General features: G+C 47.3%; 2 protein-coding genes across 4 annotated transcripts in view; one reads left to right on the plus strand and one right to left on the minus strand.

Annotated features, from left to right (window-relative positions):
• Positions 1 to 1,516: 1,516 nt before the first annotated feature.
• Positions 1,517 to 7,070, minus strand: Ttc24 (tetratricopeptide repeat domain 24). Its single transcript, XM_041655142.1, is given in 11 exon segments — positions 1,517 to 1,579; positions 2,597 to 2,695; positions 3,013 to 3,124; positions 3,261 to 3,348; positions 3,659 to 3,734; positions 5,174 to 5,340; positions 5,485 to 5,520; positions 6,233 to 6,526; positions 6,529 to 6,626; positions 6,628 to 6,893; positions 7,035 to 7,070. Coding segments are annotated over 11 exon segments (1,335 nt in total).
• A 9,573-nt stretch (positions 7,071 to 16,643) lies between these two features.
• Positions 16,644 to 26,623, plus strand: part of Iqgap3 (IQ motif containing GTPase activating protein 3) — a 46,635-nt gene continuing 36,655 nt past the window's right edge. For all 3 annotated transcript variants that reach the window (XM_041656477.1, XM_041656479.1, XM_041656478.1), the window contains exons 1-4: positions 16,644 to 16,720; positions 19,188 to 19,275; positions 22,974 to 23,130; positions 23,588 to 23,665. In XM_041656477.1, coding sequence (XP_041512411.1) covers positions 16,684 to 16,720; positions 19,188 to 19,275; positions 22,974 to 23,130; positions 23,588 to 23,665 — 360 coding nt within the window. In that variant the 5' untranslated portion in view covers positions 16,644 to 16,683. The remainder of the gene's footprint in view (positions 16,721 to 19,187; positions 19,276 to 22,973; positions 23,131 to 23,587; positions 23,666 to 26,623) is intronic.

Consider the following 26,623-nt stretch of genomic DNA (forward strand, 5'->3'; position numbering starts at 1 on the left):
AGGCGGATCTCTGTGAGTCTGAGGTCAGCCTGGTCTACATTGTGAGTTCCAGGACAGCCAGGGCTACATAGAGAGACCCTGTCTCAGAGAGAAAAAAAAATTGTGCTTTTTCTCTATGAAACTGTGGGCCACCTCCCTGATCCCTCCCTGTCTTCTTTGCACAATGCTGGGGATGGAATTCCAAGCATTTTGTTTGCTAGACAAGTTCAGGACCACAGAGTCTCAAACCCAGCCATGTTAGCTGGACTCACGTCTGTTTAAATCTCAGGCACAGTGAGAACGGATGAGAGTAAGACTTGCTTTTGTCTCCCCTGCACCTTTTTATCATTTCATTCACTTCTGTAGACCAGAAGCATCAAACTCAGAGTTCTGCCTGCCTCTGCTTCCAGAGTGCTGGGATTAAAGGCTACACCACCTCCACCCAGCCACCCAGCCATATTCTTCATGGTTTTATACAAACCTTAATGGTTACCTTTCACCCGCAATTTCCAGTTTGTTTCTCTTTATTTTTAGATTTATTTATTTTATTGTATGTCTGTGACTTCCATGTGTGCCTGGTGCCCTCAGGTCAGAAGATGGCCTTGGTTCCCTAGAGTTCTGGATAGTTGTGATCCACCATGTGGGTCCTCTAGAAGAACAATGAATGCTCTTAACTGTCCCCCCTCACACCCCTCCGCACCCCAGTACCCCCAGTTTGCAAGTGGAGAGCCAGATTACTCTAGGTGCTTAGGGTCTGAATCACTTTGCATGTGATTCAGCAGCAGCTGTTTTGAAGTGTCTAACCTTGGCCTGCAGCAGTGCTGGAGTAATTGCTTGCTCACTTAGCATGTGCCCTGTTAGGCCCTCAGTCCCTGACTACAATAAGGAAAGTGACTTAGTTTGAATGCGTCTTTGTAGTCTTTGTAGGACACAGATTCCTTCCACACGGAGGCCCTGGATTCACACTTTACACTAACTCCTAGCAGCCTGCGGGTCAGCTCAGGTGGGGGTGGGGCTGCTCGGCTGGTTGCACCACTGAATCATCTCAGGGACTGTTCATGTGACTGGAAGTTTAACCCTTGGCCTTTGAGCCTCCTTTCCCTTATCTTTGTTTTGTTGTTAGATTTTTGTTTTGTTCTGCATTTTTTTTTTTTTGAGACAAAATCTCACTATATAGCCCTGGCTGGCCTGGAACTTGCTATGTAAACCAGGCTAGCCTCAAACTCACAGACATCTGCTGGTCTTGCCCTCCCTAGTGTTGTGGAATAAAACATTTGTTTAACTAGTAAAGATGTGTTGCTGTTTGACCTTGTCTACCCAAGGCACCTGATTGGTCTAATAAAAAGCTGAATTGTCAGAGCTAGCAAGTAGAGGGATAGGCGGGGCTGGTGGGCAGACAGCCCGACGTGGTGGAAGTAGAAAGCAGGACAGACAGTATGCAGATGAGGTAAATGAGCCTCAGGCAGCACATAGATCGACCGAAAGGTTTTCAGGGACAGAGAACTGAATGTGGCCCAGCTGTGGGACAGCCCAGTGGTCAGCTCTCCACCTCTGGCCAGAAAACCCTTGCACTTGGCCTGAGCCTTCCTGGAGCCGAGGGCTAGGGGAAGTACAGACTTTGGCATGTAAAAAAATCACTACGTGGCTGTCACACTGTCCTTCCAGCTGCCTTCAGGGAGCCACAACATCCCAGCCACAGACCTACTTGCTGGAGACAGCCCAGGGGGGTTCTGAGATCAAATTCTCACATAAGTCCTTTGATCTATAAAGGCCCACCTACTAAATCTTATGAGACAAACCAGGCTCACTGACTGAACCATAACCTGACCACTACCCCGTCATGCCTGAAGCCCTCTGGTACTGTCAGAGTTGGTGAAAGACCTTAACTGGAGCCCAAGTCTTTTGACTTTTAATCCAAGCCCCTGCCTGTTCCAGGATGACTACCTCTGCCCCCCAGTGGGGTAACTGAATTTAGGGCCTCTGTTGTGGGAAATCTGATCACACTGTAAACTCCAAGCTTGCATTTGCATTAATTAAATAAAATCAACCTTGGGTCAGGAGGCTGAGTTATCAACTAGTTGACAGAAATCAATCAGAGAGTCATAGGGTATCTGTGAGACAATAGAGAGGTGCACAGGAAGTAGTAGGGAGGGACTTCTGCTTTGGTGAGCAGAAGGATGCTCCAGGCAGAGAGGTCAGTTCTTGGGGTGGGGGGTAAGTTTCCTACGGAGAAAAGCATTTGGAGGACCTGTGGAGGGAAACTAGGAAGCAAAATGAGCTGGAGGCAGAACCTGGAGCATCCATCAACAAGTCAGCTCCTGGGGCTTTCTTGAAGCACCACCCCCTCCTGTGGCCATTTCGGGAACTGCACCCAATGACCGATTCCCAAGTCTTTGCACCCAATGGATTTATCACTCAGGCAGTGTAAGCTGTTGTGGTACAGCCCTTGTGCAGACACAATCTCCTCCCACCTCCCTGCCCCACCCCCACAACCTGATATACATACATCCTTCCTGCAAACCCAGAGGCAGATGAACACAGGAGCAGTTAAATGTAGCATCCCAGCATTCTTTCTGGGCAACTTGTTCCCACTTCCTGGTCTCAGGTGTCATATTACCAGGATATGAGCCTGGGCTAGCCTCTCCTGAGCCAAAAAGGCCCTTCTGGCACCCACCAGCCTGGCCACAAGCCGCTCCCGCACAGAACCTGGTTCATGCTGGGGAAAGGGGAAAGTGGGGGAGTGAGAATGGACTAGGCTGTGCAATCTGCAGGAGGAGGAAGGGGACAGAAAGAGAGTGCAAGGACTCCAGTTGCCTTTTTTTTTTTTTTTTTTTGCGCCCTGACCCCATGCCCTTGAGTCCCGAGCCCTGAACTGTGGACAGACTGCCTCTTCCTCCAAGTAACAGCCCAGGACCTGGAATGGATGGTGTTTCTAGTGAAGTAGGGCAAGGAACAAAGGCCGCAGGGGCAGCCAGAGACAGTTTCTGGAGGTGGGAGAGCAGGAAGAGCCGGGGCCATCATGGAGGGTCTCACCTGACACTGGGCCAGCGCTCTCTTACAGTATTTCACGGCCTGGTCAAGTTGTCCGAGTCTGGCAGAAGCTGCCCCAAGGCCGTCACAGGCCTGCCCTGTCCCTTCATGTCCCCTAACGAGGAGAGGTTGAAAGATCGTTTCGTGTTCCCTGTTCCACAAACCCTTCCAGCATGTGCACCCTGTCTTTGCCGCCCCCCACCCCAGTTCCAAACTAACCCCCCCCCATTCTTACCAGTCTCTTGGGCAGCCGCAGGGCATGGAAATAGCTGTCCCAAGCAGCCCTGTGGTCTTCCAGTTGGCTCAGTGAGAATGCCAGGCCGCCAAGCTCCGACGAGCCTGAAACCAGAACGCATCCATTTGTATAGGGGCTTGGCTGCTGGGGCATCGATACCCTGCCCACAAGGGAGGTCCCAGGTTCCTAGAGCCCAGCCTCAGTACCGCTAGGTGACCCATGCTCAGTACCCCTAGGTGACCCACAAAGGCCTAGGCTGTCCGGGTTTAGCTTCTCTCACCTCAAGCATTTACCCCAAATGCCTCCCTGGCCAGTGGGAGCCAGTGAGTCAGTCAAGGTTAGATTGATATTTGAAACAAACCAAACAACAACAATAACAAAACCAACATAAAACCACTTCTTACTATGTAGGACCTGACTGGTGTAATTCACAGAAATCTGTCTCTACTTCTAGAGTGTTAGGGTTGAAGCAGCGATTTTCCACCATATCCTGCAGGAAAAAAAAAATCTATTTAGGGAGGCACCCAGGTCATATTTACAGTCCCACTTACGTGGTGTGGAGTCTGGGTTTAATTTTTTTATTTGTTTGTTTTTGTAGTGCCTGGAATGGAATCCAGGGCCCTGTGTATGCCAAGCAAGCACATTACCACCAGGCTACACCCCCGCTATCTATTGTTTTAATTTCTCCACATTTATTTTGTAGGTATGTGTGCACGGGTGGAAGTCTGAGAACAACTTCCGGGAATAGGTGCTCCCATAGGTGCTCCCTTCCTCAGCGTGGGCCTTGGGGAGTGCACACAGGCTGGCTGCTCCCCTTCCTCAGCATGGGCTCTGGGGAGTACATACAGGCTGCTGCTCCCCTTCCTCAGGGTGGGCCCTAGGGAGTGCACTCAGGCTGCTGCTTCCCTGCTGAGCCACCTCACCAGCCCCTCATAGTCCCATGTTTTGTTTTTTTAAGATTTACTTATTTATTATACATACAATGTTCTGTCTGCATGTGTGCTTGCAGGGCAGAAGAGGGCACCAGATCTCATTACAGATGGTTGTGAGCCACCATGTGGTTGCTGGGAATTGAACTTGGGACCTCTGGAAGAGCAGCCAGTGCTCTTAACCTCTGAGCCATCTCTCCAGCCCTCATAGTTCCATGTTTATGTGTGGAATCTGAAACTCAGAGATAGGAAGTCACACTCAGTGGAGGAGATTCAGGGCGGCACTTCTGGTCTCTTAACCTCCAGGCCGCTGAGCACACAACCTTCTGCTCTGTCCTTTCTCCCATCTCAGGTAGTCCCAGAAGGTCCCAAAGATCAATCTACCCAAGGCTACTGGGTGTGCAGTTGTACAGATATGGCACCCAATCCACTCCTCCAGGTTGCCAGTCCCCTCCAAACCCTAGGGCACCACCAGGCCCATTAGAAACTTACTCTTTTTCTTTGTCGACAGATACCATGTACCCCAAGCTGGCCTTGGGTCTGATGTGTAGCCAAGGACAATTTTAGGCTTCTGCCTCTCTTGCCTCCACCTACTGAGTGCCAATATTACAGACAGACACCACCACACTCGGTGTATGGAGTTCTGGGAATCAGTTCAGGGCTTTGTGCATGCCAGGCAAGCGCTCCGGCTGTACGTATTCCCAGTCCTGAACCCTCTTCTGAACCCTTTAGTCTTGGCCCCACTCTCCGGTCCTAGAAACCCACCATACAGTTTGGCCGCCTTCTGGTGAAACTCCTTGCCTTCTTTTTTTTTTAATATTTATTTATTTATTATGTATACAATATTCTGTGTGTGTGTGTCCGCAGGCCAGAAGAGGGCACTAAATCTCATTACAGATGGTTGTGAGCCACCATGTGGTTGCTGGGAATTGAACTCATGACCTTTGGAAGAGCAGGCAATGCTCTTAACCACTGAGCCATCTCTCCAGCCCCTCCTTGCCTTCTTGATAGTGGCCAGGACATGGCAGGTCACTCCAAGGTTCTGAAACACTGTTGCCTGGTCTGCTGGCTGTTGACACCAGGGTAGGGCCTGCAGGAAGGCCTCTACTGCCAGAGGAAACAGTTGAAGTTGGAAGTGAGCCATGCCTAGGTCATTGTAGAGCAGCCCTGGAAAGCACAGTCACTGACAGTCAAATGAGCCATGACGAAGGCTGCAGAGGTTCAGCTCCTGACCTGCTCCTCCAGCCTCTGGTCCCCTCCCAGCACTCAGGGCACCTCCTCAGACCCCACACCTTCCTTACTAAGGCTCACCTAGCAGGCCCTGAGCAGTGCTCTGGTCAGCATCAGCTCACATTGCTCCTCCATCAGTGCTCTGGTCAGCATCAGCTCACAGCCTCCCCCATCAGTGCTCTGGTCAGCATCAGCTCACAGCCTCCTCCATCAGTGCTCTGGTCAGCATCAGCTCACAGTGCTCCCCCATCAGTGCTCTGGTCAGCATCAGCTCACAGTGCTCACCCATCAGTGTTCTGGTCAGCATCAGCTCACAGCCTCCTCCATCAGTGCTCTGGTCAGCATCAGCATCAGCTCACAGTGTTCCTCCATCAGTGCTCGGGTCAGCATTAGCATCAGCTCACAGTGCTCCTCCATCAGTGCTCTGGTCAGCATCAGCTCACAGTGCTCCCCCGTCAGTGCTCTGGTCAGCATCAGCTCACAGTGCTCACCCATCAGTGTTCTGGTCAGCATCAGCTCACAGCCTCCTCCATCAGTGCTCTGGTCAGCATCAGCATCAGCTCACAGTGCTCCCCCATCAGTGCTCTGGTCAGCATTAGCTCACAGTGCTCCCCCATCAGTGCTCTGGTCAGCATCAGCATCAGCTCACAGTGTTCCCCCATCAGTGCTCTGGTCAGCATCAGCATTAGCTCACAGTGCTCCTCCATCAGTGCTCTGGTCAGCATCAGCATCAGCTCACAGTGCTCCTCCATCAGTGCTCTGGTCAGCATCAGCATCAGCTCACAGTGCTCCTCCATCAGTGCTCTGGTCAGCATCAGCATCAGCTCACAGTGCTCCTCCAGAGCGTGCAGCACCTGCAGCGCTTCACTCAACCTACGTTGCCCACTGCTCAGCATGCATCTTACGGCAGCCACCTGAGCCAGGGCTGCATCCCAGTGCTGGCCTGCATGAGCATAGGCCCGGCTTGTTTCCTGTAAATTGCAGGCTGCTTGTTTAGGCCATCCCAGGGCCTGACAGCACGCTCCCATTTTTGCCTGTGTTTCCCCATGGTCACCCTGGGTCTGGTAATTGCCCAGAGCCCTATGGTACCAGTCCAAAGCTTGGGTCAGTTCACCAAGCGCCGATAAGCCAAAGCCACATTGAAGCACTGGTCAGCACGACACCAGCCTTTGGACTTCTCTTCAGGATGGGCTCTCAGAAGTAGCTCAAGTCCTATGACCGGAGGCAGCACTCAGATTGAAGGCGCAGGCTTGAAGAACAGAGCTGTCTCTGGAAGATGGGACCTTGGAGGCTAGCAGGAAGGTCTTGTGGAAGCTGCCCAAGGCCTCCTGAACCTGACCAGCCTGCAGAGCCATGAGGCCAGCCCTGGTGAGGGTCTGGACATTGGTTTCTTGCTGCAGCCACTTTCTTTTCTCCTTTTTCTTCCCACAGTTTGACGATTTGGGCACAGGCTCAAGCTTTGGGTGGCTGTCCTTGGGAACATGGGTTCCCTAGGGTTGACACCAGAGAACAGAGGGGTCAGCGTGTCAACCTCTGCTTCCCCTCTACCCCTCCAGTAGGATCCCTTAAAGGAAATTTGGGTCTACCTCTGACCTCAGGGGACTAAGAAGTTCCCCAGACTCTTACCTTGCCTCCTGTGTCACACTGGGCAGCATTCTGTCTCCCATTTTTCACAGAACTCTTCCTCTGTCTTTTGTCAGAGCTTCAGTGCTCAGACCCCTTCCGTGAATTAATCCCCCTTGCTACACAAACCAAACACCAAACAAACAAAGGTCCCGGCAAACTTCTGTAATTTCATAGGCCTTTTCTCCCCAGTCTTCCACCAACCCCGACCCCCAGAATTCAGGACAAGCACTCTGCCGCTGAGCTGCACCACTGGCCCCATTTATCACATAGGGTTAGCAAAGGTGACTCTCTTGTATTCTTCTAGCCTGGGAACACATGGAACAACTAGATTTCAACGAAAGTTTACTAAAGGGGGCTGGAGCAATGGCCCAGCAGTGAAAAGCACTTGCTGCTCTAGCAGAGGGCTCGAGTTTGGTTCTCAGCACCCACATGATGACTAACAACTGCTTATAGGAACAAAACAAAGACACAATGAGACAAAGAGTTGGTTCTTCGAGAAAATCAACAAAATAAACCTTTATCCAAACTAACCAAAAGGCAGAGAGAGAATATTCAAATTAACAAAATCATAAATGAAAAGGGGGACATAACAACAGACATGGAGGAAAAACAGAGAATCACCAGGTCATAGTTTGAAAACCTGTACTCCACAAAATTGGAAAACTTAAAGGAAATGGACAACTTTCTAGATAAATATCACTTACCAAAATTAAATCAAGACCAGATAAACAAATTAAACAGACCTATAACTGCTGAAGAAATAGAAACAGGGGGGCTGGAGAGATGGCTCAGAGGTTAAGAGCACTGACTGCTCTTCCAGAGGTCCCGAGTTCAATTTTCAGCAACCACACGGTGGCTCACAACCATCTGTACTGAGATCTGGCGCCCTCCTCTGGCGTTCGGGCATACATGGAGGCAGAATGTTGTATACATAATAAATAAATCTTTTTTTTAAAAAAAGAGAAAGAAATAGAAACAGTCATCAAAAGTCTCCCAACCAAAAAAAAGCCCAGGACCAGATGGTTTCAGCTCAGAATTCTACAAGACTTTCAAAGAAGAACTAATACCAATACTCCTCAAATTATTCCACACAATAGAAACAGAAGGAACATTGCCAAACTCTTTTTATGAGGCTACAATTATCCTGATATCCAAACCACAGAAAGACATTACTAAGAAAGAGAATTACAGACCAATATCATTCATAAAAATTGATGCAAAAGGGCTGGAGAGATGGCTCAGCGGTTAAGAGCATTGCCTGCTCTTCCAAAGGTTCTGAGTTCAATTCCCAGCAACCACATGGTGGCTCACAACCATCTGTAATGAGGTCTGGTGCCCTCTTCTGGCCTGCAGGCATACACACAGACAGAACATTGTATACATAATAAATAAATAAATATATAAATAAATAAATAAATAAATAAATAAATAAATATTGATGCAAAAATACTCAATAAAATACTGGCAAATCAAATCCAAAAACACATGAGAACCATCACCATGATCAAGTTGGCTTCATCCCACAGATGCAGGGATGGTTCAACATACAAAAATCTGTCAATGTAATCCACCGTATAAACAAGCTGAAAAATAAAAACCACATGATCATCTCATTAGATGCCAAAAAAGCATTTGACAAAATACAACATCCCTTCATGATAAAGGTCTTGAAGAGAGCAGTGATACAAGGAACATACCTAAACATAATGAAGGCAATATACAGCAACCAACAGCCAGCATCAAACTAAATGGAGAGAAACTCCCAGCAATTCCACTGAAATCAGGAACAAGACAAGGTTGTCCACTCTCCATATCTATTCAATATAGTTTTTGAGGTTCTACATAGAGCAATAAGACACCAAAAGGATATCAAAGGGATACAAATTGGAAAAGAAGTCAAACTCTCACTGTTTGCTGATGGTATGATAGTTTACATAAGTGATCCTAAAAATTCTACCAAGGAACTTCTACAACTCATAAACACTTTCAACAATGTAGCAGGGCACAACATTAACTCAAAAAAATCAGTAGCCCTGCTGTACACAGATAATAAAAGGGCTGAGGAAGAAATCAGAGAAAGAACACCCTTCACAATAGACACAAATAGCATAAAATATCTTGGAGTAACTTTAACCAAACAAGGGTTTGATGAAAAGAACTTTAAATCTTTGAAGAAAGAAATTGAAGAAGACACCAGAAAGTGGAAAGACCTCCCATGCTCTTGGGTAGGCAGAATTAATATAGTAAAAATGGCAATCTTACCTAAAGCAATCTACAGATTCAACGCAATGCCCATCAAAACCCCAGCAAAATTCTTCACAGACCTTGAAAGAACGGTACTCAAGTTCATTTTGAAAAGCAAAAAACCAAGGATAGCCAAAACAATCCTGGGCAATAAAAGAACTTCTGGAGGCATTACAATCCCTGACTTCACACTCTACTACAGAGCTACAGTACTGAAAACAGCCTGGTATTGGCATAAGAACAGACAGGAGGACCAATGGAACTGAGTAGAAGACTCGGATATTAATCCACACCCCTTTAAACACCTGATTTTTGACAAAAAAATATCAAATGGAAAATTTTTTTAGCAAATGATGCTGTCATAACTGGATATCAACATGTAGAAAAATGAAAATAGACGCATATCTATCACCATGCACAAAACTCAAGTCCAAATGGATCAAAGAACTAACATAAAGCCAGCCACACTGAACCTCATAGAAGAGAAAGTGGGAAGTACACTTGAACACATTGACACAGGAGACCACTTCCTAAATAGAACCCCAGCAGCACAGACACTGAGAGAAACAATTAATAAATGGGACCTCCTGAAACTGAAAAGCTTCTGTAAAGCAAAGGACATGGACAACAAGACAAAACAACAGCCCACAGAATGGGAAAAAATCTTCACTAACCCCACATCAGAGTCTTATCTCCAAAATATACAAAGAACTCAAGAAATTGGACACCAAAAGATCACATAATCCAATAAAAAAAATGGAGTACAGACCTAAACAGAGAACTCTCAACAGAGGATTCTAAAATGGCTGAAAGACACTTAAGGAAATGTTCAACATCCTTAGTCATCAGAGAAATGCAAATCAAAACAACTCTGAGATTCCATCTTACACCTGTAAGAATGGCCAAGATCAAAAACACGGATGACAACTTACGCTGGAGAGGTTGTGGGGAAAAGGGAACACTTCTGCATTGCTGGTGGGAATGCAAGCTGGTACAACCCCTTTGGATGTCAGTGTGGCGATTTCTCAGACAAGTAAGAAACAACCTTCCTCAAGACCCACTAATACCACTTTTGGGTATATATCCAAAGGATGCTCAATCATGCTACAAGGACATGTGCTCAACTATGTTCATAGCAGCTTTGTTTGTCATAGCCAGAACCTGGAAACAACCTAAATGCCCCTCCACCGAAGAATGGATAAGGAAAATGTGGTACATTTACACAATGGAGTACTACACAGCAGAAAAAAATAATAACAGCTTGAATTTTGCAGGAAAATGGATGGAGCTAGAAAACATTATTTTGAGTGAGGTAACTCAGACACAGAAAGACAATTATTAAATGTAGTCACTCATAGGTGGTTTTTAAACATAAAGCAAAGAAAGCCAGCCTACAAACCACAATCCCAGAGAACTTAGACAACAATGCGGAGACTAAGAGAGACTTACATAGATCTAATCTACATGGGAAGTAGAAAGTAGAAAAAGACAAGATCTCTTGAGTAAATTGGGAGGTCCATGGGGACCTTGGGGAGGGGGTGTTGAAGAGGGGAGGGGTGAGCCAGGAAGGGGAGCAGAGAAAAATATAGAGCTCAATAAATATCATGGGAAAAAAAAGTTAATAAAAAATGTATCACAATAAAAAAAAATAAAGTCAACAGTAGACAAGGGGTCTCCCTACAGTAAAGAAACATCTCACAACTAAGGAAACAATCAGCTCTGGGAAGCTCACAGAATTGGCAAGAATCTTTCCAGCTAAGACATAGGGCTAATATCCATAATATACAAAGAACTCAAAAAACAAGAGTCAAAAAAACCAAATGACCCTTTCAAGAAATGGACCTGGAACTTGAATAGAGAGTTCTAAAAAGAAAAAAAAAAATAATTGGCTAGGAAATATTCCCAAAATTGTTCTTTCTCCCTAGTAATCAAGGAAATGCAAATCAAATCAACTTTGAGATTTAATCTTACCCCAGTCACAATGGCTAATATCAACTGTGGGGGCTAGCCATGAAAAGCTAAGTACTGACAGGTCAGCCAGAGGAAGTTCTTTATGTCCAACCATTATCACCTGCCAGAGTAGAACTCAGCCCTCATAAGTTTAATAAGAGGCCAGAGTCTCAGTAGTTTACCCTGAAACAGGGTTGCAGGAAGAACCATAAACTGAGATAACCAGACCACTACACAGGAGCAGATCTTTCAAAGGAAATGCCTGACATTCCAACTGCTGTAGATAGGATCACCTGCCAGCACACCTCACCAGGACACCCCTAGACAAATGTCGGCCCATCAGGGGTCCTGAACCTCAGAGACCTCTCACCCCCACCTTTACTACTATAAAAACCCAACTCTAACTGAGCTCGGGGCTCTCCAGTTATTCCAATACGTTGCACATGCGGAGAGACCGAGTTTGCAAACTTGATTAAAATAAAGGCTCTTTGCTTTTGCATATGGGGCTCGGTTTCCTTGTGGCTTTTGTGGGGACCCACGGATTTGGGCATAACATCAACAACACAACCGACAAACCAGTGCTGGAGAGGGTGAGGGAAAAGGGAATTCTCATTCACTGTTGGGATTGGAAACTGGTCACTCTGGAAATCAGCATGGGAGTTCTCAAAAAGCTAAAATTAAGTTTACTGTATGACTGGGCCATACAACTCCTTGGCATGTGCCCACACGACTCGACATCACACTCCACAGCCATGTATACTGCTCTGTTTACAATAGCTGGGAAATGGGACAACCTCACAATAACAATGTGGTACACACACACTGTGGAACACACACCACTACTCAGCAGTGAAGAAACATAAAATCATGAATTTTTCACATAAATGGATAGAACAAGAAAAGATCTTATTGAGGGAGGTAGCTGTGACCAGAAGGACAAACACAGCATGTTCTCTCTCACCAGAGGTTCCCGGCTCCAAACCTTCAGATGTGAGAACACAGTCTGAAATGACCGCAGACACCTGAAAAGGAAACAGGACCATTGCCAGGATGGGGGTGGGGATACAGGGGTTGAGGAAAAACAGAGAGGGGAACAGCAGGGTACAAGTGACCTGGCCAGGGGCTCTTTAGGGATGGGGCTTTAAATACACAAGAAGGTTTGGGAAGAGGCCCAGGGGATACTGTGGAAGAAGGGGTAGAAATGTTGTAAGAACCAGAAGTTCAGAGAGTTTTCTGGCAGATTGTGTCTTCTAGGAATGCCAGAAGCTACACCCATAAAAAGCTCACCTATATAACTAAGCAAACATGAGCTGAGCAAGGAGGACTCCAACAGGCATGCCAGAATGAATAGGGGAAAGCCCCTGAGGGCTCGCCCTTGTACAAAGAACCGTAGGCAACCGAGGAGGGCTGAGAGCAAGAGACGGCCTCTCTCTCTCTCTCTCTCTCTCTCTCTCTCTCTCTCTCTCTATATATATATATATATATATATATATATATATATATAAACTGAAGAGAGAAAGGATTTATATTAGCTCATAGTTCATCATGGTATGAAGCCAGAGCAACAGGAGCTTAAAGTAGCTGCATCTCCAGTCAGGAAACAGTGAGGGACAGATGCAATGCTTTCTGCTCAACTTCACTTTAAACAGTCTGGGATCTCCTGTCCAGGGAATGGTACTTCCCACAATTTAAGAAGGTCTCCCACATAAATGACCATAATAAAATACCCCCCCCACACACACACACAGGTGTGCCTTGAGGCCTAGCTTCCAGGTGATTCTGCCAAGTTGACAATTAGTAACAACCATCATAAAGCCTTTTCAAATATCTGCTGTGAGGCTTGAGTCCTGCCTGTCCACGCAGCTTGTGTGGCCTGAGGGGAAGGGAGAAGGGAGAAATGCAGGTCAGAGAAGCAAGCACACACCGTGCCCACCCCCTTTCTCACTATAGATGTTATCTTTGTCTTCATTAGTGAAGCCATCTTATCTGTCCCCTGCAACACTGAAGTAGCTTCCCAGTTAGTCTGTACCCAGTCTCACTGTCTCCAAGCCCTGGCTGTCATCTTCTCTAAAGCCTAAAACCTCTCTGACCTGCATCTAAAGGGCGGGGAGTTGCTCACCAGCCCTGGTTTCAGTGCTGTGGCAAGGTACCTGAGGTGTGTGGGACGTATCCTTCTCCCTGTGACCTTTCCTCTCCATCACTAAGATAAGTTCAGTGTCCCTAATATTCTTGCACATTCTACTGCCACTGTGTGGAATGCCCCTCTCCTTTAATCTGTAAAGTCTTCCATTTTCAACTTGGATTATCAGGCGCCAGAGGCTCAGCTCTACGCTGCCACCTGGAGCTGCCTGAGTTCTTTTCAGAGTCTGCTACAGGTAAAGCCAGGGTTCTGATCTTGCTACAGAAAGGAAATTGCAGGACAAGTCAGAATGAAACAGAATTGGAGTTTTATTTTATTTTATTTTTTATTTTTTTTTTTGGTTTTTCGAGACAGCGTTTCTCTGTGGTTTTGGAGCCTGTCCTGGAACTAGCTCTTGTAGACCAGGCTGGCCTCGAACTCACAGAGATCCGCCTGCCTCTGCCTCCCAAGTGCTGGGATTAAAGGCGTGCGCCACCACCGCCCAGCTGGAGTTTTATTAATAAGAGTTCTGAACACAGATGTAAGCACATCTGATAATAGGGAAAAAGAGAGCACCCACCCAAACATGGGGGTAGGCTTCTGCGTGAGTCATGCTTTTTGTGTCTTTGTAATAACCATAGATCAGATTTCGGTGTTGTCTCAAGTTACATCTGAGAAGGTTGCCAAGGAGCTTAAATAGGCTGGTTGTCAAGGTGTAACAGGACAAAGTCACATAGGGAAGGGAAAGCCGTAGGCAGACATGAAGATTGCACAAGACAGTTGAACCATGTTTTTTACTGTAAACAATGATCATATTCTTATTTGCGAGATTCCCAGGAAAGGGGCTTGGCATTTGTGGGAGGGGCTGCCCAGAGCACTTGCTCTATGGGAGCCTGCAGAAGTAAGCCTGCCAGCAGGCAAATATGCCTGTTGTCTTGCGCAGCAGAACCTTCAAAGGGCACACTCTTTATTCCCAGGTTCTGGGCTCCAAGTCAAGACAATGTAGCTGACTTAGATGCCCCTTAAAATTCAGCAGTTACCAAAGGTGCCACAGGATGGGATCCTTAAGGGACCTGGGGAACCCTTGGGCTTTCATTCCACACTGCAGGGAATCTCTGGAAAAGGAAGAGTAAGGCCCACGGGAAGACGTACATGTGCTTAAGTCTTAGTTGTCTTTCACTGTGATTTTGACGTTTTCCTTTTGGCAATTTCATATGTGTTGTAATCATGTTCACTCTTCATATTGTATCATTCTTACGTGAAATATTTCTGTATAAAAAGAATATTATCGCCGGGCAGTGGTGGCGCACGCCTTTAATCCCAGCACTCGGGAGGCAGAGGCAGGCGGATCTCTGTGAGTTCGAGACCAGCCTGGTCTACAAGAGCTAGTTCCAGGACAGGCTCCAAAACCACAGAGAAACCCTGTCTTGAAAAACCACCAAAAAAAAAAAAAAAAAAAGAATATTATCTCTCCAGGTAGTCGTCTCGTCAGTTCTGTAAGGAGTGTGGACAGTCTTTTCCTACGGGTTATGTGTAGGACCCAGCCTTGACAGGCTCAATAGAGGCCTGGAGACCACCCAGGCACCACCCAGGAACAGATCATCCAAAGGAAATTCCTAACGTTCCACCTGTTGTAGATAGGATCACCTGCCAGCACACACCCAAAGCTTTTCACCAGGACACCCCTAGACAAAAGTCAGCCAATCAGGGGTCCTGAACCTTAGAAATCCCTCACCCCCACCTGCTACTATAAAAGCCCAACCCTAACTGAAGTTTGCAAACTTGGGTAAGAATATAGGCTCTTTGCTTTTACATACAGGACTTGGCCTTCTGGTTGGTTTTGGGGGAGACTCTGTGATCTGGGCATAGCATTATATATTTTTATTTTATGTGCATTGGAGTTTTGCCTGCGAGTGTGTCTGTGTGAGGGTATCAGATCCCCTGGTGCTGGAATTACAGATGGTTGTGAGCTGCCGTGTGGATGCTCGGGGTTGAATCCAGATCCTCTGGAAGAGCAGGTAGTGGTCTTAACACCGTCTTAACTCTCAGCTGGTGAGAGATCTCACCCAGATTCCAGGGGCCCTTTACTCTTTTTGGCTCCCACAGAGGCTTATGTTTAAGCCTGGCTTGTTTTTAGCCAGCTTAAATTATCCTGTCTACCTTTTTCCTGTGGGCTTTTCCCTTTTTCTTTTCTTCCTTTTTTTTTTTAAGATTTATTTATTTGTTTATGCAGTGTTCTGCCTGCATGTATGTCTGCAGGCCAGAGGAGGGTACCAGATCTCATTACAGTGGTTGCTGGGAATGAACTCTGGACCTTTGGAAGAGGTTAAGAGCCATCTCCCCAGCTCCCCCTTCTCTTTTCTATATACTATTCTTTTTTGTTTGTTTGTTTGTTTGTTTGTTTTTTTCAAGACAGGGTTTCTCTGTAGCTTTGGTGCCTGTCGTGGAACTAGCTCTTGTAGACCAGGCTGGCCTCGAACTCCCAGAGATCCACCTGCCTCTGCCTCCCGAGTGCTGGGATTAAAGGCGTGCGCCAACACCGCCCGGCTCTATATACTATTCTTGACTTCTTACTCTGTGATTTGCTGTGGTCTCTCCTACTTACTTCTCTTGCTCCCAGATCTCTTCCTAGATTTCTCCTATTTATTCTCTCTGCCTGCCAGCCCCGTCTATCTTTCTCCTGACTAGCTATTGGCCTTTCAGCTTTTTATTACACCAATCAGGTGTTTTAGGCAAAGTAACACAGCTTCACAGGATTAAACAAGTGCAATATAAAAGGATGCAACACATCTTTGTGTCATTAAACAAATGTTCCTTAGCATGAACAATGTAACACATTTTCAACCAATATTCCACAACACCATTCCCAACCCATGCCCTTCTGTTTAGATCTGTTTTCTGTCTTGCCTCGAGATCAGCTAAAGCCTTCATTAGGAAGGCTCTCAATGGTCCTCTCCCTCAGTGCTGTACTCACCTCCAAGCTTTTTGATTTTGTGTTTATCCACTTGTTACAACAGCACTCTCTAGAGAGCATGTATACCCCTGTGTATAACACCACATAGCGTATAGGGAGTCCCAGGAATTCTATAGGAAGTGGGACGCGTTAATGAAAGAAAGGGCAGCGGCAGGGACTATTTGAAAAAGCCAGTTGAGCATAGAAGGAGCCAGGCAGAAATTGCAAATCAAGGAACTGCCCCAAAGCTAGCCCTAGTCGTCCCACCTGAGAAACTACGAAACCCAGGATTCTGTGCGGTATGACCGGAAGCGCCCTCTCTCGGTGTGACCGCGGTGAGGGCTGGTGTCCTAGAGGCGGGAGATTCAAAACTGGCAGGAGAAGGAACATGGAACCGTGCGCTGCAGGCCGGGCTCGGACAGCCTGTGAGTGCGGCAAGGATCTCAGGAGGGTGGAGTGGGGGTGCTGCTGGTGGGGCTTGGCTTTCGCGGGAGAGGCTATGGGCTGCTGGGGAGTGGGCTGGTGTGCGCAGAGTAACCTTCGAAGGGAGTGCTCCCTTTTTCCCAGGTTCTGGGGCCCCAGGGTCGGGGAATGGAGACGATTTCCATGGCCCCTTAACATTCTGCAATTCCCGTTTTTGTCAAAAGGTGTCAGAGGTTGGGCTCCGCATTGAGACAATACCTCTCAAACTACTTGATTCCTAATCACCTGGCCGCTTGTTTTAAGATGCAGAACCTGGAGGACCGGCTTGGTGGCGCACTCCGGCAATTCCGGCAGTTGGAATTCCGGCAGGAGGTCAAGAGTTCATGGTCATTCTGACCTGGGCTGCCTGAAACACTTGCTTTCTCAGAGAAACCCGGGTTCCTCGGAAGGGTTGAAAGGATCAGTGGAATGAAAAACAAAACCTGCTTTCTTTACCCTTCTCCAAAATCGGTGTCCACCCATCTCATTAGGGAATGCAGCTTCTAGATAAACCATTTTGTGGTGGTTGTTTTGTTGTGCGGTTTTTTATTTTTTGAGACAGTGTGTGTGTGTGTGTGTGTGTGTGTACACGCGCGCGCGCTCCAGGCCCCGCCCATTCCATCTTACCCTAACTCATAGCTCTGAGGTGAAGTCACTCACTTACTGGTTTATTTTCCATTCTTAAACAGCCAACTCTTGTTCCTTGTAAACTCCCTCAGAGGAACTCATGAGTTTTCTGCCGTTGGCCAGTACTTTCAAAGCTGTATTTGGAAGTGTGTGTCTATGGGTTTGAACTTTTATAACTGCCAATTCAAATAAGCCCAGCCCTTCCTGAAATCATAGAGCAGGATATCCAAGATGAGGCAATCGGGTGAAGAGTAGAAGACAAATCGACCAAGCTGTCTCTTGGATGTTCTCTGAGCTCATTTGCTGTGTGTGCAGGCAACTTTTCCTCACCCTGTGTATTGTGTTCCCCATGAAGAACAGAGCAATAGAGACCATGGCTAAGGCAGAATAGGAATGCTATCCCATTTAAGACATTCCCTGTTCTTGAGTTTGGAGGTCAGAGTGTTATCTACATTTTGTTTAACTTAATGATCACCTTCCTCCTCAAAGGGGGTATAGAAAAAAAAGAATAGTGCTGGGTGGTGTTGGCGCACGCCTTTAATCCCAGCACTCGGGAGGCAGGGGCAGGTGGATCTCTGGGAGTTCGAGGCCAGCCTGGTCTACAAGAGCTAGTTCCAGGACAGCTAGGACTGTTACACAGAGAAACCCTGTCCCCCCCCCCCCCAAAAAAAAAGATAGTAATGTTACCTTGTGATCTTTTAAAATTCTCTTTGTCCTTTCATTTAATCTTAAGCATATAGAGTGGATCCCTCTGTTGGGCCATCTGTCCTGCTTTAACCTGCTTGCTATTTATTCTACGACGCTCAGATAGAATAGTTGGCTTCCTCTGCTAACCTGAGATCTTATTCACTGTCTTTTACATTGCTGGATGCCTAGGGCCAGTGAAGGCCAGACGAGGGCATCAGACCCCTGGAACTGGAGATACAGACAGTTGTGAGCTACTACATAGGTGTTGAGAATTGAGCCCAGATCCTTTGCAAGAGCTGTCAGTGGTCTTCACTGCAGAGCTTCTCTCCAGCACCCATCTTTATATTCCTGTTCTTTTCTTTTTTAAGACAGGGTCTCACTGTGTAGCCCTAACCATCCTGTAACTGACTCTGTAGACTAGGCTGGCCTTGAACTCAGAGATCCTTCTACTTCTGTCTCCCCAGAGCTGGAATTAAAGGTGTGCACCACACTGGGTTTGCATTTTTTTAAGATTAGGGATTCATTAGCCCAGGGCCCAGCAGAAAGTATTGAGTTATTGAGTGGATGAATGACTGCTTAGTCAGCGTCAGCCATGCGTCCAGGGTGCAACTGCGGCAGCAATGGAGAAGTCAGTCCGCAATGAAGGGGAAGATGAAGCTAACCTGGATGCGCTCTGGATAATCGCTGGTGGCACTGAAGGGCCTTCTTGAGGCAGACTCGGGAAAGAAGAGAAAGACGGGAAGATGACTGTAGAGGAAGGAAGGAAATGTCTGGTAGAAAAGGATGCTCCCTGTTGATGGGTGCTCTGGGAAAAAGAACTGGGTATGGAGAGTGCTTCTGTGCCCAGAAGGGGCTGCCTAGGGAGTATGTTCAAAAGCAGCTTCAGAGTTGAGCTTCCTGTCTTTTTTTGTTCTTGTTTCTTAAGATTTATTGTATTTTCATTTATGTGCATGTATGTATGTGTGTATCTTGTGCATATGGGCATCCACAGACGGCAGAGGAGGGCATCGGTTCCTCTGAAGCTGGCTGGTTACAGGTAGTTGTGAGCTGCCCAGTGTGGGTGCTGAGATCCTTCTCTAAGGCTGCATCCCCTGACCATGTCTCCTCATGCTTCAGATGAACGCCTCACAGCTGAGGAGATGGATGAGCAGAGGCGGCAGAATGTTGCTTATCAGTACCTGTGCCGACTGGAGGAAGCCAAGCGGTAAGCAGGGTCCGGGAAGATGGGCTCCTATTGGTCCACCTTTCCTACCTCTCATAGTCCAGGCATTATCTCCAGAGCAAATGCAGACAGACAAGGGGCTGTGGTGTGGGAAGGGGCAAGTTAAAATAGTTTTGTCATGCCAAGCATGCATACCTATAATCTCAGTGCTTAGGGTGGAAGAGAACAAGAAGTTCAAGGCTCACTTAGTGCGAGCATGAAGACCTGAATTCAGACACGTTAAAAAGTCATACATGGCAGCATGTGCCTGTAACCAGTGCTAGGGAGACACAGGCAGGCAGATCCGTGCAGTTAGCTGACCGGCCACCCTCGCCAATTAGTGAGCTCTAGGTTTTGCGGGGAAAGTGAGAGACCCTGCCTCCAAAACACAGGATGGGAAGTAATCAAGGACGGCACCTTATGTCAACCTCTGGCCTCTGCATGCGTATGTTCACACACAGAGTTCAAAGTCAGCCTCTACTGTATAGCAAGTCCAAGGCCAGTCTGGACTTCATGAAACCCTGTCTCAATACAAGACAGAAATGAAAAATAGCATTTTCTGTCTTAAGGCCAACCCCAGCCATTACATTCTTCCCCCATATCCTTCAACAATATATAACTCTGCAGTCTTTGCCTACCACGCTGTCAATGCCCAACCAAATTACCTGTGAGTCCTTGGGAAATCAAAAACCAGGCCATTTTCCAGTTTTACGCATTGTCTAAAAGGAAAAAAATCTAAGCTGGGCGGTGGTGGCGCACGCCTTTAATCCCAGCACTCCGAGGCAGAGGCAGGTGGATCTCTGTGAGTTCGAGACCAGCCTGGTTCCAGGACAGGCACCAAAGCTACAGAGAAACCCTGTCTCGAAAAAAACAAAATTAATTAATTAATTAAAAAATCTGTTTTTATATAACAGAGTACCATGTACAATGAGTACGTACAGTGAACATTTTAAATTAAAAAGAAGTAAATCTATTAAATTAAAAAGATTCTAGCCAGGCAGTGGCGGCACACACCTTTAATCTCAGCACTTGGGAAGCAGAGGCAGGTGGATCTCTGAGTTGGAGGCCAGCCTGGTCTGCCAAGTGAGTTCCATGATAACCTGGGCTACACAGAGAAACCCTGTCTCAAAACCACCACCCCCTCCCAAAAAGAAGACTCTAAAATACACTGCCTCTTCGGCCTGCACCAGCAAGAGCACCTCTCCTTGTTTATTTCTTATGTCCCTGACCTTTTCAAGAAACTGGATCTCTTTTTCTGACCTTCTGGCTTCATTTGCTTCTTACGTCGTTCAGCTCTAAAGCCCATATTTCCTATAAATGGATGTTGGCTCTCAAAGACCTGACTGGTTTCGGGTTCGATGGCAGACTTGGTGGGGGCATGTGCATCACACGGTACCAGGGCCTCTAGCAGTACCACGTCTGACGTGGGAGTCCACGTGATGCTGATCTCAAGCCCACGATTTCCCATTAGCTTTCACCGTATGACTTGCTGGTCCTCACTGGAACCCACTATTGGGTATGCTGGGTGACTGCTGGTTCTTTGCTTGTTTGTTTGTTTTGTCCCCCAGTGCTAGAGAGAACCCAGGACTTTATGGAAAAAATGACTTTTTTCCAATGCTATCATGTCTTCTTCATTAATTAGTTGCTGAAATTCTTTCTTAAAGGATTTCCCAAGCTGGGGAGACGGCTCAGTAGGTACTTGCTATGCAAGCTTGAGGGCCCGGCACTCATGTAAAAAACCAGGCATAGCTATGCATGTCTTGGCCTCAGAAATGAAGGATTGGAGGTGGGTGGATCCCAGGAGCTCACTGGCCTGGCAGCTCCAGGCTCAGTGAGAGACCCTGTCTCCAGGCAGCAGGGCGGAGAAGGGCAGGATGCTGCAGCCTGAGTGTGAGATGTGCACTGTTCGTCCCTGCACACACTTAGAGACCACACAGAGCACAGACAGGACTTCCTCCATCATCTGAGGGTTGTTGGGTTACTTTATGATTCAGTTTACCCAAGAGAGGCCTGGCAAATACATAGTGAGTGTGTTTCTGTGTTTGGTGTTGTCTCCGTTTGTATGGACAGCAGAAGAGGGGATCAAGTGTCCTGGTGTGTCAGTCCTTAAGACAAGCTGGAGCTAGGCTAGTGGCCAGCATACCCCAGCCATCTTCCTGCTTCCCCATATAGTATAGTACTGGGCTTACAAGTCCTGGCATCCATGCCGAGGGTTTTATGTAGGTGCAGAGGATTTGAGCTCAGGCCTCTATGCCTGTGCAGCAAACACTCAGCTCTGCTGAGTCATTTCCCTAGGCCCCTTTTCTTTCCTTTCAAAATTTTTAAATTTATTTTTATTTATTATTATTATTTTTTTTTTTTTTTTGTCTTGTTCTTTTGAGACAAGATTTCTCTGAGTAAGAGTCCTGGCTGTCCTGAAATTTGCTTTGTAGATTAGGCTGGCCTTGAACTCACAGAGATCCTCCTGCCCTTGCCTCCCAAGTGCTGAGATTGAAGGCGTGCACCACCACCACCCATTAAATTTTTTAAAAATTTAATTTAAATGAATGTGTATGGGTGTTTTATCTGAATGTAGGTCTGTGTACCATATGCATGCCTGGTGCCCTTGGAGACCAGAAGAGGGTATCAGATCCCCTGGAACTAGAGTTACAGATGGTTGTGAGCCACCATATGGTTGCTAGAATCAGACCCAGGTCCTCTGGAAGAGCAGTCAGTGCTCTTAACCACTGAGCCGTCCCTCTTTTCTTCCTATTCTTTTCTTTCTAAAACAGTCTATTTTACTGTTTTCCAAAAAGAGGGTGAGGTAGAGCAGATGAGAAAGCAGTCTGGGTGTGATGGATGGTCACACCTTTAATCCCAACACTTCAGCTGCAGGAGCAGGTGGGTCTCTGAGCTCAAGGTCAGTCTGGCCTACTGAGGGAGTTCCAGGACAGCTAGGGCTACACAGAAAAATGCTGTCTTGAAAAAGAAAGAAAGAAAGAAAGAAAGAAAGAAAGAAAGAAAGAAATCAGGTGTCCAGCAGGGAGAGTGTGGAGCAAGGTATACTTGACTCTCTTTGGGAACATATCTGTAGACCTCAGTATCTGGAGAGTCTCCCCAAGGAGTCTCCATGCTTGCTCAGAATCACCAGCTCGCCGAATCTGGCAGCTGTCCGCTGAAGCCAGCGGTACCACTGATGTTGGCCTCGTTTTGCAGAATGTGATTGGGTTTCAGAGCCGAAGTGAGGGAGATGGGTTGGAAAGTGGCATCCAGTCCTAAGAGGTGCAGATTTTCTGTCCCTTGCGTTGTTCCTCTTCCATCAACCCACAGAGCCCCCAATACCCCTTTTATCATCAGAACCGAATCGTGAACCATGCAGATCATTCCATCAGACACAAGCTTTCTGTGTTTAAGTTTTCAGAATCATGCAGAATGAGAGAAGTGACAGATTCCATTTGGTTTGAGTCAGGTATGTAGCCAGACAGAGTGAGGGTTTACCTTACATTACAGTCTGGTTGAACCTCCCTCAAGGCAGGCAGGTATGGAGACTCGGGGAGTCTTTCCAGGGTGAATAAGGAAAGGGTTGACTTGGTTAGGCATCTAGCAGCTTGGGGAAAGTTGGGAACTGTGAGGCCATAGGAAGAGAGGGGAATTTTAGGTAGGTAGGAATAGTGGAGTCACTTGAGGGCTGGGCGGGTCCTAAGCAGGCTCTCTGCTCCCAGATGGATGGAGGTGTGCTTGAAAGAGGAGCTTCCTTCCCCGGTGGAGCTGGAGGAAAGCCTCCGCAATGGAGTGCTGCTGGCCAAGCTAGGCCACTGCTTTGCCCCCTCTGTGGTCCCCCTGAAGAAGATCTATGACGTGGAACAGCTGCGGTACCAGGTGAGCACAGCGCAACGAATCCCCTGCCATCTCCCTCCTAAGATGCCCCTTCTCACAGCCGCGAGGGCATGGTGACCACGTAACTTAAAATTCCATACGTGATCACTTTCGCGGCTAGAAAGCAGTACAGTTGTAGGAATTCCCTAATGTCTCTGCCAGGCGGGTGCTCTGCTGACAGGGAGGGTACTGCTGCATGGGCCTTAAGATGCGTGTGTCCTGTGCCAGCTTGGAAGCCTTACGGCACTGCCCTCCCTGTGCCAGCCTTCCCGTTATTCAGCTGGCTCACCCAGTCCTGGTGCTTTCAGCTGTTTCTCTGTTCCATGGGGCAGGGGATACACAGGGTGGGGTCCTTTAGCTCTGTCTACCCTTCACCCATTAATCTTTAAGATGGCATCTGGGCTCCACCCATAGGGAACCCTGAGAACTGTAGAACCATTCTCTCTTTTCTCCCTTTCAGGCAACTGGCTTGCATTTCCGCCACACAGACAACATCAACTTTTGGCTTTCTGCAGTAGCCCACATTGGTCTGCCTTCGGTAAAACGGGGTGCCAAGATGCTTATCTGTCTGCTCTAAGAGAACAGTTCTTGGACTCTATGCCTTCCCTCCCTGTGGCTCCTGGGCTGAGGAGCGTCACTTCTGTCATGGAGTGAACGTCTGGGTAGTGTGGATGGGCTCATGTTTTTTTTTTTTTAAAGATTTATTTATTTATTATGTATACAACATTCCTGCAATATATGTTTGTATTCCAGAAGAGGGCACCAGATCTCATTATAGATGGTTGTGAGCCACCATGTGGTTGCTGGGAATTGAACTCAGGACCTCTGGAAGAGCAATCAGTGCTCTTAACCTCTGAGCCATCTCTCCAGCCCCCATGGATGGGCTCATGTTAGCCAGACGTTTTCCCACCAGGATTTCAGAGTGAAGCAAGAACCTGCCACATCCCAGGTGGGAGACCTCAGACTAGAGCCTTAGGCCCAAGACCCTACGGTATTTATGCTCCATGTCCTTTCCCGCCGTGAACCCCAATTTGTCTCTCACCTATAAAGTAGGTGTGGTAATTCCCACCTGTAATGTTGGTAAGAGAATTGCAGGGCCTGTATAAATTCTCTTTGTAAAACATACAAATTGAGACTAGGCAGGATTCTGCAGTGTATCAGCCCTTCTTCTCTGTGTTCCTTCCCTGGTGAAGGTAACTATAAAAATTAGGTGAATTGGGCAGTGGTGGCACACGCCTTTAATTCCAGCACTCAGGAAGCAGAGGCAGGCAGATCTCTGTGAGTTTGAGTCCAGCCTGGTCTACAGAGTTTATGTGCAAATCAATCCCACACCAGTTATGATTTAAAGGGTTATTTATTTAGGGGGATAAAACTCACGAAACACCAACCATCAGGAAAGGAGCCTAGTCACCTGAGCAGGACCAACGCCAGAACCAAGAGAGTAGGCCAAGGCTTACTGCTCTTTTTTAAAGATAAATAGACCACACTGCAGTGGGCTGGTATTTCAACAGCTATTGGCTAAAGGAGCGGAAGGCGCTCCTGCAGCACAGAGTGAGTTCCAGGACAGCCAGGGCTACACAGAGAGACCCTGTCTTGACAAAAGATGAGGTGAGAGAGCTCAGCAGGTAGAGGAGGCTTGCTGCTAAACCCAGCAGCCTGAGTTCAATCCCCACATGCCACATGATGGGTTTTGACACCCACCTACACACACACACACACACACACACACACGCGCGCGCGCACACACACATGCATGCATGCACACATGTGAGTGGAAAGAGCAGCAAAGACATTTTGGTGTTTGTGGTGGTGCAGATCTGTAATCCCAGCACCTAGGTAGAAGCTGAGGTGGTGAGATTGAGGCCAGCCTGCATTATATAGTGAACCCTTTTCAACAAAAGGAGAAAGGCTTGTCCTAGTGGCACAGGCCTTTAATCCTAGCACTTGGGAGGCAGAAACAGGGAGATCTTTGTGAACTCAAAGCCAGTCTGATCTACCTAGTGAGCTCTAGTCCAGCCAGGGCTACATATAGAGACCAAGTCTCCAAAAAAAAAAAGGAAAGAAAGGAAGGAAGAAAGAGGGGGGAAAGAAGTGTTACGAGTACAACTGCTCTTACAGAGGGTTCAGACTGAATTCCCAGCCCTTGCATCAGGTGGCTCACAGCGGACTGTAACTCCAGTTCCAGGGTGTCTAGTGCCCTCTTTTGGTCTCAGTGGACACCTGCATACAGATGGTGCCCATACAGACAAGCACACACACATACAAAAATAAAAAATAATTAAAAGAAAGAAAAAGGAGCTAAAGAGATGGCTCCATGGTTGAGAGCACTGGATGCTCTTCCAGAACTCGGCTTTGATTCCCAGTCCTCACACAGTGGTTTACAACATCTGTAATTCCAGTCAGAGATCCCATGCTGTCTTCTGCTCTCTGTGGGAACCAGGCACACATGTGATACACAAACATACATGCAGGCAAAACACCCATACACACGTTTAAAAAAGAACTTAATAGGAAAAGAAAAAGACAGTTTAGGACTGGGACATAGCTCAGTGGTAGAGCCTTGGTCAGCATGTGACACCCTGGACTCCTCCCAGTTCTACAGAAAAAAAGCTGTTATACAGGGAAACACTGTCTCAAACAAACACACAAAAACAAAAGGCGAAAAGCTGAGCTTCCTGGTGCATCTTCCAGAATAGGGAGGGTAAGGCAGGGGGATTAGGAGTTTCCCGTCAGGGCCTGGGTTGTTCAGATTTGATGGTAGCTTGGGTTACACAGTGAGACCTCATTTCAAAAAGAGTAGAAGAGGGACTAAAGAGGTGACTTAAAGATTAAGTGCTCTTACTGTACTTGCAGAGGATCCAGGTTCAATGTGCACCCCAGTTCCACTATTCCCCTCCTGATCTCTGCAGGCGCCAGGCAGGCATGCGGCGCACATAAATACATGTGGGCAAAACACCTGTGCACATAAAGGAAATAAATCTAAATTTAAAAAAAGCAAAAGAGACAGACATTTTGGTGGGAGACAAGCAATGGAGGGATATGTTGTGTTGTAGTGACTGGGACCTCTCTGGCTTTGGGCCCTTGTTAAGCTGAATGTGGTGTAGGGTGTTCTGAGCTCAGGGTTCAGTTCTTAAAGGGGCTTCTACAGTTCAAAGGCCTCTATGGGCCTTGGCAATGCATGCCTTGTTACACAGGGCCCTCCCTGGGAGCATGGTCAACTCCTGAGCACTTCATGTATGTGCTGGAAATCTCGGGTCAAGGACCAGGCTCATGGAGGCTGAGTGTCTGGGGCCTGTTTTTCCTGGAGACTACAGCCTGCATTCTGTAGCCCCTGAGGGCTCATCTAGTGGTCAGCTAACCCTGGACACTCTGTAACTGTGGGACTGGCTGTGCCTTGGCTTAGTAAGCCTTTTTTACACTGGACTGAATGGGAATGGTTATAGAAATGACTTAGAAGCCAGGGCTGTTGGTGCTCACAGCTCTGATTGGAGAGAGA

This window comes from Microtus oregoni, unplaced genomic scaffold (genome assembly GCF_018167655.1).
Source record: "Microtus oregoni isolate MIOR12 unplaced genomic scaffold, Mior012 000007F_ref0000211, whole genome shotgun sequence".
NCBI lineage: Eukaryota > Metazoa > Chordata > Mammalia > Rodentia > Cricetidae > Microtus > Microtus oregoni.